We start from the raw sequence: 16692 nt of genomic DNA on the forward strand, positions 1-16692 counted from the left end.
AAATTCCTTAATGGGAAACCTCTTGTATCATACAGTACAAAGTATATGAGACAATAAGTTATTAAGTACTAAACAAAATTTTAAAGTATATCAGATAATAAGTTATTAAATACTATTAGTATTACTAAACAAAATTTTGTATTAGTTGACACTTTTTTGTTATCATATTTCTTGGAGAAAACCCTCACTCACACTAAAATCATTCTATATAAATTTACATGGTTAATTGGAATAAAACATAAAAAGTAACAACAGGACAAACATCAACGTCACAGAGTTGAGTGTGTGGTGAATGTGTGTACTCTTGAACCAAGACTACACTGCAGACCTGTCAAACTGCAAAGACACAGGGTGTCTGAATGTGGGGGAGAAGAGAGAACCAGGGATGGTGTGTGGGAAGGGGGAGGAGCGGTTAAGGGCAAATCAACCAGGTTTCTAACCACAAAATAAAAAGAAAACGTAAAACCCTTTAAAAACCAAAGGCCAAAAAATGTCAACACAGGAACGCAGATGAAATACACGCATTTTGAGTGCCGACATTTCAGTTAAAATACTCTTTGGGGATTTTGCTTACAACATATAAAGAGGGCTGTCATAAAAAAATTTTTAAACCTTAAAAACTATTAAAATCTGTATGCAAGATTGAAACCTGTGGACAGGCAGACTGTTGGGTGGAGTGTTGTGTGGGCATGGGGAGCGGGGGGGAGGTAGTGGGAAACTTGTGGGGGAGGAGGGAGGAAAGGGCTTGATGAGTGGGGGACTGGGGAGGGAGGGGCATGAGGCAAATAACACAAGCCCACTCCATAACCTGTAAGCTATTTCCGCTCCACTCCCCGTCACCATGAAATGACAGTTGGGCTGTTCCAACTTTTCAACTGGCTTGGTTTAACCTGCATCAATCCTCACAGTCATGTGAAGTAGACAATCACTATTGAGCTGCATCCCCCCTCCCACCCCTTCCCCACCTGTGCCACTGTGAGAACTTTAGCTTGGATTAACCGGTATCAACCCACCAACCCCCCTCCACCCCCCACTCACATGATGAAGTATACTACCATATTCTGTTGATTTTAATTTTATTCAGTTAGTTGGTGACATCAAATATGTCTCCCCCCTATTAAAATTATGAAATAAAAAAACAACATTACACTGTACATGAAATTTTAAAAATATCATAACATTACATTGTATATTTCATGACAATAAATCGTAGTAACTATTATTTGTATCCACAATACGTGTCCAGAATAGTGCATATGTGTGTGTGTGTGTGTGTGTGTGTGTGTGTGTGTGTGTGTGTGTGTGTGTGTGCTTGCATGCATGTAAAAAACAGAAACTTTATGCATGCCTGGAATGCTCAGGAAAAGGCGCATGCTTAATAATGTTGTCTGTGTACTTGTGCTATGTGCACGTTTCTATTCCTTTAAGTGTGCATGCTTGTGAGGATAATAGAATCAGATACATGTGTGGGGACCTGGCTGGTTAGGATGGGATGTTTGTGTGTGCAGGTTTGTGAAGTCCTCTTCTGTAAGTATTTGACTGGAATGGTGGCTTACTGTTAATGCATCCCAACAGGTAACAGTGTCCATGGGTTTGAATTCCATATATAAAGACCAGGATTTGTAGTCCCCCCTCAACAGATCTTAAGTGGTGGTCTGGGTGCTAGTCATTCAGATGAAGCGATTTTATAAACATAAGTCACGTGTGCAGCGTGCACTTAGCACTTATAACTTACAAGAATCCACAGCAACAAGAGTTGTTCGTGGCAAAATTCAATTGAAAAATCCACTCTGATCATAAAATTAAAAACAAATACACTTGCATGCGGAAAAAAACACAAGGGTGGCACTGCAATGTGGTGACACACACTACCACTATTACCATAAAGAGAAGCCTGAATTTCACACAGGGAAATCTGTTGTCACAAAACATATTACACTTAATCATTTAATGATTTATATTATCTACAGTTCATGCTTTTCACGTCCAGCATGTTCATTGCTTAGTTATAATGTATTACATGTACAATCATAAATTTATGGGATGGGTTGTGTGAGTGCCATTTGTGAGAAGTCCTGTGCCTGTGTGTGTGAATCATTCCTGTGGAGCAAGACTGCCTAACCACCTCTCATTTCCCTGTCATGATTCACACACCACCCTTCCTTTCCTGCCTATGTGATTGTGAGTATGTCACCTTCTGCTCATGCACCATTGTGATGTGCTGTTATAGGATGCAGTGTGGTCTTCAACACCACTATTTCTAGTGTTTGTACTGTACTTATATTGTAATTTGTATACAGTGCTGTACTTGAAATAAAATGTTTTATAGTACACTCTTCCACAACAATATTCCTAGTGTTTGTACCATGCTTTCATACATGTGTACTGTACCAAAACATAATACTGTATACTTATACTAAAGTGTACTGCAGTAATGTAATGAACAGAACAATCAATTTACTAACTGAATAATAATGAAGTTAACCTCACTGTTTCTTTGCTACAGCCATTTCTGCACATACAACCATACATGTGTGCAAACACACTCAAATATTAAATATGTGCACATACACGAATACACACACACACACACACACTTTCCATGTTAAAACTTTTTCACTCCTGTTTCAGTGTTTATACTGAGCCTCATGACACTGCCTTGAAATATCTAACCTTGATGGTCAACATTGTCTCTTTGTAGCCTTTTTTATCAAGTGCCTCTCCCTTTCAAGTGTGATGGACCACAGGGGAAAAGAACAGACATACCAGTGACAGCTTGCAGACATGAGAGTCACACACACCAGCTGGTGAGGACAGGGTATGTGTCAGCTGTAGTATCCAAAATCAAGAGCCCTCTGCACTTTGTCTGGGCTGTGTCATGACCCTTTCACCTTTGATAATTAATTAGGTCTACTTGGTTATAACTGGTTCCCCATGTGTAAATTGCATGAGTGCATGTGGAGTGCTTGTTTACATGTTTATCATGAGCATATGATTTACAGAAATTATGTATACATGTACACGCATGCATATGCATGCATGCGTGTGTATACTCTGCATGAGTGTGAGTGCGAGTGTGAGTGTGAGTGTGTGTGTGTAGTCACAGAGAGACAGACAGACACAGAGAGAGAGAGAGGGGTATGCCAATAAAATGAATAAGCACAGAAAAAATCAGTCAACAGTGAAGGACAACGAGTCAGCATGGAGAGAACAAAACAAAATGAATGACTTCCTCAGGAAGTTCCTGGGAGACCACATGTTCAGTTTACTCATTACTCTGGACTGGATACATCATATAATCACAGAACTTTCCACAAACAGTGAAACACATGCACAGAGTATAATTTTTTTCTCAGTCAATCCAAACTACTGCTGCTCTCCCCCAACATGAGAATGAAGGGGGTGGGTGTAAAAAGTGAGGTCACAATCAGACACAGTAGGGCATGAAAGGCCACAGACTATGGGAAGCTGTCCCAGACTTACCTATACATCTGTAGGGACGAACACGATGCTCATGCAGAGCATCCCCGTTGAGAGAGGGCCAGCCAGGGATGGTAACCAGGTAGGAGGTTTCCACCACATTGGTGATGTTGTGGTTGGGGTACATCTACCACAGAATTTATACACCATCGTCACTCTGGGTATGATCTACCACTGAAATACATCATAATCATTCGGTACATCTACCACAAAAATTATTTAAATACACCATTGTCATTCTGGGGTGCATATTCCACAGAAATACACCATCATCATTGTGGGGTAGATCCACACCAAAAATACACAATCACTGAATCATCACTCTGGTGTGTATCTAACTTCTAAGATCTGGTGATGTACCACTACAGACATATAGAATACAGATATACACCATGGATCATCAATATGGCGTACATCTAACTTATAAGATCTAGTGATGTATCACTACAGACATACACCATGGATCATGACTGGGGTACACAATCATTGAATCATCACTCTGGGGTGCATCTAAGACCTAGTGATGTACCACTACAGACATAACCATGAATCACCACTCTGAGTTTTATATATATATATATATATATATATATATATATATATATATATATATATATATATATATATATATATATACACACACACACACCACAGAAATTAACATAATCATCACTCTGGGGTACGTCTAAAGAAATACACAATCATCAATCTTGGGTAGTCCACACATCAACTCTAACACAAAATGTACACAATCATCATCACTTTGGGGTACATCTAACACAGATAAAAACTATCAGTATCACTCACAGAATAACACCAGCATCACTCACTATCCAGAAATAAGCCAGAAAGCTGAATGGTTAAAGCACTGGACTTTCAATCTGAGGGTCCGGGGTTCGAATCTCGGTGTCGCCTGGTGGGTAAAGGGTGGAGATTTTTCCGATCTCCGCGGTCAACATATGTGCAGACCTGCCAATGCCTGAACCCCCTTTGTGTGTATACACACACAGAAGATCAAATACGCATGTTAAAGATCCTGTAATCCATGTCAGCATTTGGTGGGTTATGGAAACAAGAACATACTCAGCATACACACCTCCAAAAACATGGTGGGGTAAATAAACATAAATGGTCATACACGCAAAATGTCACGTTTGTCTGAGTGTGTATGTGTGCGTGCCTGAAATATGATTGAACAACACAGGAAATGAATGATGAGCGCCCAAAGGCAGCCATCAGTCGGCTCTACCCAGGTAGGCAGCCGGTTGAGTAAATGACGCTGTTTCTAAAGCGCTTAGAGCTTAGTCTCCGACCAAGGATAGGTGCTATAAGTATCCATATCAATCAATCAATCAAAAAATAACAAGTCAGTTGCATTGAGATGAATCACTTATACTCCACAGCCAAATTCCATAGACCCCACCCCCAACCCTCCCCTCAAAAAAAAAAAAAGAAAGAAAAAAAAAAGAACAATACCAAAACAAAACATGAAAAATTTGATGAGAGAAAAAAAGAAAAGAAAAAAAAAGCATCATTCTTTTGTTGTTACATAATTTCATAGTCATGATAATGTGATATACCAAAATTTTGCACAAACCTCACATGAACTTTGTTATGAAACCTTTCTCTCACATAAGGAAACCAAACTTTTGACTTTGCATGCAAATTTTACTAATCATTGGGAAGATCCCCTCATGGCTGAAGCACTGTTTGCTGAGAACCCCCTCTACCAGGTCCATTACTTGAGCACAAACAAAGCTCCCTTGTTTAGTTGTTAGCTGCATGCATTTCTTGAAGAAATCTCCATCAAATTCAAAACCAAGCTTCTTGATCAGGTTGTTGTAATCTGATAAAGGAAGCTTAGAGTTTTATGTCCATTGTTTGCTTTAGTTGAACTTTCACTCAAATACTGACGAGATACACTCATGATACAGGTACCATGTGAACTGATAGAACAGGGAGGAGTGGCAGTGAGTGACAGATGTCCTTATCAGAATCAGCAACAGAATCTGGCAGAATGTTGAAAGGCTGACAACATGAACGAAGTCTTTAATTATCACCCAACCAAAGAAAGGCAACTTTAATTGCAAACAATGCCAGAATGAGAATTACAAAACGTTTTATCAGTCTGATCAGTCATGCAAGCAAGTGATGCTCAGATTTCACTCACCTTCTTGCAGTAATCCAAAATAGCTCGTTTATTATCCCAGCATTTCTTGGTTTCCTTGTCGCTAATCCATCCATTAACACCGCGGTGCATTGCAGGCTTGCCGCAGACAAAAGCCACCATGGGCTCATGGTCATTCTGCGTGGCAAACACCTGCCAGACCAAAGAAATAGTACAGTCAGTCAATTAACTTATAAAATAAAATTTAAAAAAACACACACTACAACTGTACAAGTACAACTGAATTACTCTAAAAGCTTTTAGTTGGCAACCATGTGAAAGACAATAATGATTTTAAAAATCAATGATTTACAATAATTTATAACATTAAATGATAACCACAAATTTATGCACACAATAAAAACTAAAGCACTACAACATGTCAAAATGATACATGTATGCAGCCTTCAAGACTTAAATCTGATCACAACAGTCAAGCCATAACCAATCACTACGAGTATGAGAGACTATCAGTATCACTATGTTCTGTTTATCACATTTGTTGAGATTTTGGTGAAAATTCATCAAGAACAAACTGTTACAAGTTTGTAATTTGAATGCTTAAAAAAAATAATAATAATAAAAAATAAAATAAAAAACCCAAGGCTATGACCTTGAACTATGACCCTGATCCACAACCATAGGTCATGTTTTTGTTTTTCTCACCATTACCAATCTCCTTAGGATACTAGTATTACTACTATCCCGATATCCAAGGAAGATTGGACACAAAAGTAAGACATGGACAAGATGAAAGTTAAATATCTGGTCTTCTGACATAAGTTCTAAAGTTGTTTTCTGTTTCAATGTCTTCACAAGATTTTTACATGCAATAACACTACTACTTAACAAACATGCTATGTTTGACCATGACCTCTTGTCTTACCTTGAATTTCAACAGAGAACATTTTCGTGTTGCTGATAGTAATGTATAGTCAGTCACTACCAAAACTGATGCGACCTGAGCTCAACAACAAAGCCTTGTAATTTAACAAGTCAGTTCTCTGCTCTGCCTAGTGATTGACCACTCACCCTGCTTATCTTGCCACCACAATAAAGGGGAGTGACTGGACTTAGTTGAATTTGGAAAGGTCTTTCTTTGTTCAATCATTTAACACTCTACAACAGAACAAGTTACAGTGAGGTTTGTATCCTATGATAGTAGCATACCATTTGAGTTGTGGCAGCCGCAGGTATGAAAAGGGAGAGATCTTCATCCTACTGGCCTACAGATACAGAGCTAGAATTACAGACAAATTTTTCACAGATAATTTTCAGCTGTCCTGGGGACAAAATGTGAACAAAAACATTTACTTGCCCTCCCAATCCCTCCCCTCCCCTAATTTCTACTTGCCCTCCCAAAACAAACAGATAGTACTTAATCTAAGTAAAGTACTAGCAGAGAACTAACAAGTCAATGGACACAATTCATTGTACTGAAGTTGTACTTTGTAAATTGTAATACACTGATAAATCATTTACATATTACAGAAAAACAAAACCAGTGTAGGGGTGGAGATGCTCAAGTGAAAAGGGGAGGAGGGAAGTGTGAACCCTCCTCTCATCATTTCACATGCTGCCTTAATTAACTGTAGATTTGTACAGGTAATAAAGGGTAGGGTTAATGACTTGGAGGGAGTTAGGGTAGGACTACTACAGTACTAGGCTCCTGGAGGGAGGCAAAACAAATTAGGGGAAGGTTGCGGTGACTGAGATTGGCAGAAAGGAACAAATGGGATGATGTGATCATGATAATGTAATGTAAAATTATGTAATGAGCTGTGCTGTATTGTATTATTTGTATTGTGCAATTTTACTCTTCAATGTTTGTCAAACAAAGGCTGTTTTCCCCAGGCTGTGTCAAGTGCTACAGAGCTTTTTTTTCTTCTTTTTTTTCTGCCTGCAACTACTGCAAGCGAAATCGTTTTCAGGACTTCAAAATGGACCTTTCAAAAGAATGTTGCCAGGGACTTATAACCCTTTTACTGTGTGTGTTTTAGTTTTGTTGACATAGGACTGACACCAGTGATAGTCGACTTAGGTTAAATGTGTTTTAACATATGATGCCATGCATGAGACCTCTGTTTATCATCTAATCCAATTCCAAATGACCAGCTGAAGGAGGCAACGACTCGAGTCAAGGTCTTCAAAACAAGACCATCTTGTCTAGGGGGAGAAAAAAGCTGCCGCGAGTTGGACAGAATGCACAATTTAGCATAATCAGGCTTGAAAATTGTTCAGGAGAGTTTCCTCTGAAAATCGGCCGCGGTCCAGGGGCTGCCTTTGGCCAGTTGGTGGGGTGCAGGCAAAAACAAAATTAGTGATTTTTAAAAGGTAAAACACAAAAGCTAAAACAATAATTCAGTTTCTTCTCTGACCCCAAAAAACTTTTTCCTCTGAAAATTTTTTTCCCCTCTGAAATCATCTGCTCTCCCACTGAAAATAGTGGATCCGCTGAGAGTTCCCCAGCCTGATAATAAAGTGATTCCACAGGCATAGTCCACAACTATAAAAGTATTTAATCACCCTGACTGCGCTTCCCTAACTGGGGTGACAATGGCAGGATGGGGAAAATTTATGCAGAAGGGCCAGACTGTAACACAGACATGTCTCAAAACTGTAGCCATCAGAAAACATAAGCTCTCTCTATTTATAAAATTATATACCATGGAGAATGGGATCCCTGCTGGTGCATACATTTTTCCATTCATTTTGATTTTTTTTCCCCTTTGTATCCAACTGTAACAACATAAGGGCACCTCTGATGACCTGACAACACAGTCTCTCCATTTGAATTATGATCTCTCAATTGATAAAGTTTGAGTGGACTTTCTCATGAGAAAGTTCTGTGTGCAGACATATCTATAGATCTCTGAGTCTGAGTGCACTACTGTATAGTATCTGCAGTTCAGGGAATTTTTACTGAAAAAAAAAGAATTTTTTTGTTGACAGATGATTAAAAAAAAAAAAAAAAAATGTATATAAAATATTTATATTTAATTCTAATGTGTAATTTCTGTATTTTTGATTATAAATACAATCATCAATAAATTCGATTATTTATTACAGAAACAGTCATATATTATGGAATGTGAAGTGTTCCTTGTGTGTGTGTGTGTGTGTGTGTGCGCGCGCGCGCACGCGCGAGTGCGTGCGTACGCATGTGTCAATTAATGTGGGTGCCCATGTGAGTAAAAATTATGTGTGTGTGTGTTGTATGTGTGTGTGTGTGTGTGTGTGTGTGTGTGTGTTGTGTGTCTGAGTAGAAGATCTACAGAATCAAAGAGAGCTCTAGAGAGTGAGTGAGTGAGTGAGTGAGTGTGTGTGTGTGTGTGTGTGTGTGTGTGTGAGAGAGAGAGAGAGAGAGAGAGAGAGACAGACAGACAGACAGAGAGAGTGTGTGTGTGTGTATGTGTGTGTGTGTGTGTGTGAGAGAGAGAGAGAGAGAGAGAGAGAGAGAGAGAGAGAGAGAGAGAGAGAGAATGAATGAATGAATGAATGGTTTATTCATTTATAGGCCATTGCCCCTTATGAAAGGGTGTCACAATTTCTTCATAAACATTGCATCGTGCATTGAAAAATGACATTCGTTCAGATAATATAAATATAACATACTTTAATTTTAAGTAATATTTATGTCCTCACCTTAGTAATACATAATGCATATCATGAAGCATATTGTATTCAAATGACATTTATACACTTAAATGATATATGATATACGCTAAATGATAACTCTTACATGCGTAGCTAATGACACTCAGTTACGTTATACACATCGTCCGTATGTAGTCGTTACTGGATACACTAAGACATAAGAACAGATCGGAGCTTAAACGATTTATACAGATAAATTGATAAGTTTCTAATAGTTTGTTCATGCGCTGATGCCATAAGTAACGACAGTCTAAACTGACTTGGGAACTTAAAATATTTCAATGGTATGTACTGTACTCTTAAATTATACAAGACAGGGCAGGACAGAACAAAATGCACCTCATTTTCTTTCTCCATCTGGCAAAGTGGACATAATAAGTCAGCCTCGTTCTGCATTCTATAACGATAACTATGTTCAGCAATATCGGAAATGCCCAGTCTGAATCTTGTCATTGTATACCTTAAATATCTATCTAGATTCATTAGTAAATATGTTTTGATATCAGGTATAGTGCAAAAAGTTCTGTAAACATTAAATCTTTCACTATTTTTTACATGAAAGTCCCATTCTTGCCATCTACACAAAATTAACCTTTCCTTGAAAACCCGAAGAAACTCATCAATCCCTTCCACACCTTGGTTAAGCCATACATAACCAAAACCAAACATGAACAACTTAGAACGTATGTTAGTAGCCCAGTTTGTTTTACCACGTGCATCAAGATCGAATAACATTTTGTAGGCTTTGTGAGGTAATCTAGACTCATGCATTCTTACTAATTTTAGCCAGTACTTAATGCACTTCATAACTGAATTTATATAAATAGGATACCTGTTTGTTTCTCCATATACAAAATCATTAGGTGTTCGTGTTTCTACACCCAAATATCTTTTTAATGCAAATAAATGAACCTTTTCACAATTAAATGCTGCTCTGTCAAGTCCCCATATCTCAGCACCATACTGTACTACTGGTTGAATTTGTGAGTCAAATAATTTCAAATAAGTATTTAAAGAATTACATTTTAACTTTGATAACTTTTGCAATATGCATAATAAAGCATTTTTTGCTCTGCTACAAAGATTGTTACAGGCTGCCACAAAACTCAGTCTAGTAGAGAAGTAAATTCCTAAGTATTTATATGCATTAATAACTGGCATAACAATACCATTATATGTCCACCTTTCCCTAGCGGCTAAATACCCCCCTTTCCTAAATACAATGATATTACTTTTATCCATGTTTACTTTCAAGTGTAGAGCTGAAGCTGCATGATATAGACTATTAAGCTGTGTTTGTAAACCAATAATAGTTTCTGATAATAAAGCAACATCATCAGCTAATAATAATATAAACAGTTCAAAATAATTAGGCATAAACATAGCACCATGTCTACCCTCTCTGATCACTTCTAATGCTAATTCATTAATGAATAATGAAAACAGAACAGGACTGCAGACATCGCCTTGTTTGACACCGCGGGTACAACTAATATAGTCTGTTAGCTTAGCACCACATCTAATTCTGGTTTTAACATTGGTATACATACTATAAATACAACGAAAAATCTTACCTCTGATACCGTTTTTCAAAAGAATAGGCCACAATAAATTTCTCTCAATGGAGTCAAATGCTTTTTCGAAGTCAATAAAGGCAACATATAATTTGCGATTAAAAGAGAAGAGAGAGAGAGAGAGAGAGAGAGAGAGAGAGAGAGAGAGAGCTCACCAGAGAAAGAGACAGAGTATACAGTGCCTGACTGTCTGTCAATTACACACAGAAATTTGTAAGTTATATCACATGAGTTATTACTTCATCACTCTGATAGCAATCATTTAAACCAATTCTTTTAATCATTTAGAAAAACTGTACCTTATAACAGGGCAGACTCACAGAAATCAAAACAATTAAAGAATCCCCCAAAAACTGAACATAGCAACTGGCATTTTAATCCGTAAGTATATTATATATCATCTGAATGATAATATTCAGACACGCACACACACACACACACACAGAATGAAAAGACGTTAAACTAAAGAATGAACGAACACACACACACACACTACGTCTGAACAAGTTCCAGTTAGTGCTGAATGTCATTATAAAGAAAACTGTCTAAAAACATTAATTTGAAAAATCTATTACAATAAAAATATATATACTAATATAGAAAATTAAAAAAAGGCAGACATGCATAAAAGAACCTGAATGTGAAATACTGCACAGGTGCTATTGATTTTTGCACTATGTTCTTACTTATAAAAAAAATATCTATATTTTATCTCCTGTTAGAAAATAGAAACACTTGGGTCTATTTTATTCATTTTACATTATTATCATCCAGCTTCCTATGCTTGTGAATGTTTGCTCTTTGGAATCTGAGTTCATTGTGAACTGTAGCAGTCATTAATTAATAAGTAAATAAGTCTGGTACATGGTATCTTGAGTCCAGCAAGTTTTTTCAGAAAATTGTTCTTAACTTGTGTGTCACATCCAGAACTCATAATGCTTGCAAAGAGGATTTTGCCTGACAAAAGGGCAGGTTTACTGTTAATTGAGTTACATGACTGAATTACATACCTGTGATAACTCCAAATCAATCAAAACAGTATTTATTGTGTTCAAACTATGTCCACAACTGTTGATGTCAATCCACAACCCATATTGCTAAAGAATGACTTGAGACCAGAGAGTCAATGTTCATTGTAGTTTACAGATTAGAAAACCTTACTCTATGAATGAAGAGAGTGTGCTCAGAATTCTTTTGTCTGTTTCCTTGATGCTAGACATTTGTTTTTGATGGCCCAGTGGCAGACGTGACAAGAGACATGAAAGACGGTTAATTCCTGAAAATTGTGAAATGCTGCAGGGTTAAATGATTGATGTTAGTGAACTGTAATTGAAGCTCCCCTAACACCCTCTCAATTCATCTAAAAAGTAAAATAAAAGGCTTGTGATACATTTCTCTTTTGTTACACTTACACTTACAAATTACTATGTCTGTTGTCACATCTGCAACTCAATGCTACTGCTAGGCAGAATTATTTGTTGTATTACAAAAAAAACCTTTCAAATGAACTATCTTTTCCCATACTGTCCCACTTACTAAATAAGTTAAGCAGCTTACCATGTAAGAACTAAAGAAGGAAAAAAACAGTCCATGTCAAACTTTCTTTTCATGCTGATGTCCCAATTCTGAGTTCACCTTTTGGCACATGTTCATTTACATAATTTACTAATTAACAAATACAAAACTTTCTCCAGAATTATTGGTGAGACTATGCAAAAATAACTCATTCAGGCATTTTCACCCAGTTTGTTCAATTAATTGGTTATAAATATCACAGGACATACAGGTATCATAATTTCATTGTTTTTACTTTCTTTCTTCATAACTTGTAACTTTTTTCTTTGTTCAAATTCAAGACATTACAGAAATGAAAAAAATCACACACAAAACAAAGTATGCACAACTTTAGCTATAGATCTATAACTGCATACATAAACATGTATTCATGATGCATTATTTACACATACATAGTATACATGCATGAATACATACATGTATACATGCATGTGAGCACACACTGATACATACACACAGATCAGTTAATGATGTAAAATGTAAACATTGAATTTTGAATATATGTGATTATAATACAACGAGACCTAAGTCTGATAATCTGTAAATGAGCATTAAACTGTAACTGTTGCAAATAGCCTCAAGGTAACAGGTAGGTTAGGCTCTGTTTTACAAGTTCTGGGTACTCGTATTAGTCTTAAGAAGAGCTCTGGAGATCTATACAGACTGTCTGACTCGTTACTCATCTGAACCAGGTACTGGCACTGATATGAGTGAAGGAGAAGGCTATCACTTCCTATGTCAAGTGATTAAAAAAAAACAACTGCATGCTGATGCATAAAATTATAAAATACTGATATATCATAATAAAATAATCTTCCATTGGTACAACTACAACTAGTACTAGTACAATGCAGTATCTGAAAGTTTAACCAAATAATAAAATTGTAATAACAAATATAATGTTCAGGGTTTCTATTTACCTGAAACTCCATATTCCATATCCTCATTACAGTTTGTATATTTATTCAGGTGCCTTTTGACTTTAGACTTCAACAATGTGTTGTTTTCCTAGTGGTAGTTCTACATTAAATTTTCACAGAGATTGTGATCTGATCTGATTAAATGAATTATTGTCTGAAGCTCAAAGCATTTGAGGTTTTTGAGTTACCGTCGATACAAACAAAATGTGTGGTATTTAAATAGTGATTTATGATTATATTCGTATTATTCTAATCAAATTAGGAATTTAATAAGATTGATTGCCCGCTTCCGATGGTTTGCCATCTCGCAGGGCCTGATCGTCGTGTTCTCTTCTGAATTGTGGCTGACTTTTCATAGCAGTATATGCCACATGATCATGAAAATAGCTACTTCTGCCTAATGAATTTCTTACCATCATGAACGCACTGATTCGATGATTCACAAAATTACTATCGGCTGGCCATCACTATTTCAGTATTTGGTATGAAATCAGGAGTTGATTCATTCCAGAATTTCGATACGTAAGGCTAATTAATACACATTGTCGATCAAGACATACCTGTGCAATGCTACATAAAATCGTTAAAACAGTGTATCCACTTAAAGTGCCCATGGTTCTCGATCGCAACTCCACAGCTAACTCCGAAAACTGGAGACGAAACCTGGATGGCGTCACGAGGAGAACTACAGACAATGTCGGATTCGAAGTGAGATCATTAGGCCAATGCCGTTCTTTCGTGTCCTCTTCTGCGATTGGATAATCCTGCAATGCGCCAGGCTGATTATGCTGATCAAGGAAAACCCAGACACGGTGATTTCGGTCTTGTAAATCAATATTATAGTTCATATTTATTTAGTTTAAGCCGAATATTGTTTAAGGATTTGTGTGGAATTGTGTTGCTCGAACTGCTTACTCGAAAAGTAATTACACTTAATATTGTGAGCAGGTGCACTCAATGAAAATTGACCAATGGGAAGCCGTTTCACATAGGGTCTCGGGGGGAAAAAAAACACACGATGGAATGTGCGGTGGATGAGTCTTTCGAGCGGGCGGTGACTGCGTCCAAAAATGTTACCACAGACGCTGCAATGTCTCACTTCACGCTTGCACAGATCAAGCGTTGTGAAAACGGTTTCTGGAAATGTCAGGTGTTTTTTCGTTTTTTTTATATATATATATTTTTAAACAGCATCATTGGCCTATGAATGGGGAAAGTTTGAATAAAAAGAAACGGAAACATTGCATGGTCAGTACAATATAATAGTTTAATGTTGATACGTTGATATATACCTATCCGGCAGCTGCATCGACACACAAACACTACACACGCACCGGGCTGACTGACGCGGCAAGCACACACAACACACACACACACACGTGACACTCTGGTGACACACACTGACACACACACACACGCCCACACACACACACACACACACACACACACACTGACACACACACACACACTGACACACACACACACACACACACACACACACACACACACACACACATAGGCTACTGACGGCGGCCCGACACACATTGCACCCAGTCTGACGGTCACACACACACACACACACACACACACACACACGCACACACACACCGGCACACACTGCACACACACGGACACACCCATTGGGTTACACAATCAGTTAAATGCCCTTAAGCGAGAAACAGACATACTACAATTAACAGTAAATCTCGATAAGACCAATATCATAGTTATCTGCAAAGGAGGTCACCTTTCGACTCAGTGAAAAATGGTGCTATGGCAATAGAGAAACTGATAAAAGTAACCAATTCACATTCACGGAATGTTATTCACAACTAAATTGAGTTTGATGTCTGCGTCAGTGGGATGAACTCGCAAATACAAAAGGGAAAAAAGGTGTAATCCAAATAATAAAATCACTCAGGAGACTGACTACGGTCGACTGACTGACTCGCGATTCACAGCTTTCTGGAAACTTTTCGACACACAAATTGAACCAGTTTTGAACCATGGAGCGGAAATATGGGGACCCATGACAAATAATCAAATGGAAAGAGTACATACTTTTGCAATGAAGCGCTTTATTGGTGTCCTATTACATTCATCAAACACTATAATGTATGGCGACACTGGCAGGTACTCATTGCATATTAAATCAATTGTAAAATGCATGAAATATTGGCTCAAACTTACTAGACTGCCAACATCACGATTATGTAGGCAAGCATACGAGATGCTGCTGCTGCAAGAGGAGAAGAAGGCAGCAAACAGAATTGGGTATTCCACATCAAGAAAACCGGCACTAACAGAACATCAGTAGATTCGGTCTGGTTTGGTTGTGCCAATGAGTTGGGCATCTGATGAGAGCGGCATTACAGTTTAAAGATAGACTGATAGCATGTTACAAACAAAACTGGCATGTAGAAATAGAGAGCAATGACAGATATAATGATGGTCTTATTCATTTAAATCAATATTTCAAACAGAGAAATATATCAAGATCGCCGTAACAAACAAGTGGCATAAAATCTGCTTTGCGAGGATCAGATTGAGAACACTGTTGGACTGAATGCCAACAGAAGATGGTCCGATTCAGACGAAGCAACATCTCCTTGCCCAATGTATGGCGAAAGCCCAGAAGATGAAAACCATTTAATATTTAACTGCAAAAGATACTGGCGAACAATTGCGAAAAAACTGTACCCTTTTCAATACAGCTCCAGCACAGAGAAAAGACTTGTTCCGCATACTGATGACGGGAAATGAAGATATAATACTCTCACTAGCAAAATATGTATCCGAGGCAGTAAACATATGCAAAGTGTATACTAACGGTCCAAATACTCATCACGTTAATCAATTAAAAATTTAGTATCATGGGTTCTATGAGGGGAAAAAAAAGGCATAGACAAAAAGGAAGGGTTACATTTAGATGGTCAATTTCGACAATGTATTTTTATGATGTGTTCGTATTGGTATGACGTGTTTTGGTGTTAAACTGAGGCTTAAGTAATCATTATGTTTTATATGTGTAGCGAAGCGCTCTGCTTGCTTCAAAAACTGTTTCGCACACAAGCTGTTAGCAGACGTCTTTTTCGAAACTAACCTGCCGGGCCGTTTCAACAACCAGCGCAGAATGTCTGACGCCATTCCCGGTTTGAATGCAAGCCCATTCTAAACCTATTCTCTAAACATCTATTAAATCAAGTGTCTGTATCGTTCACTGTAATATTATATCTGTTGTGCTTACATACACACTTTAATCAGTTAGAAGCATGCTTGATTTCAGTTTAATCCTTTGCCAGTCTAAAGATTTCAACTC

The 16692-nt window shown here is 37.6% G+C and overlaps 1 protein-coding gene across 2 annotated transcripts in view; it reads right to left on the reverse strand.

The window, feature by feature from the left end:
- LOC143291706 (amyloid-beta precursor-like protein) overlaps positions 1-14080 on the reverse strand; it is a 65900-nt gene extending 51820 nt beyond the window's left edge. For both annotated transcript variants that reach the window (XM_076601730.1, XM_076601729.1), the window contains exons 1-3: positions 13934-14080; positions 5651-5800; positions 3484-3607 (exon numbers count right to left, since the gene is read on the reverse strand). In XM_076601730.1, coding sequence (XP_076457845.1) covers positions 3484-3607; positions 5651-5800; positions 13934-13987 — 328 coding nt within the window. In that variant the 5' untranslated portion in view covers positions 13988-14080. The remainder of the gene's footprint in view (positions 1-3483; positions 3608-5650; positions 5801-13933) is intronic.
- Positions 14081-16692: the final 2612 nt, after the last annotated feature.

Source organism: Babylonia areolata, chromosome 17 (genome assembly GCF_041734735.1).
Source record: "Babylonia areolata isolate BAREFJ2019XMU chromosome 17, ASM4173473v1, whole genome shotgun sequence".
Lineage (NCBI taxonomy): Eukaryota > Metazoa > Mollusca > Gastropoda > Neogastropoda > Buccinidae > Babylonia > Babylonia areolata.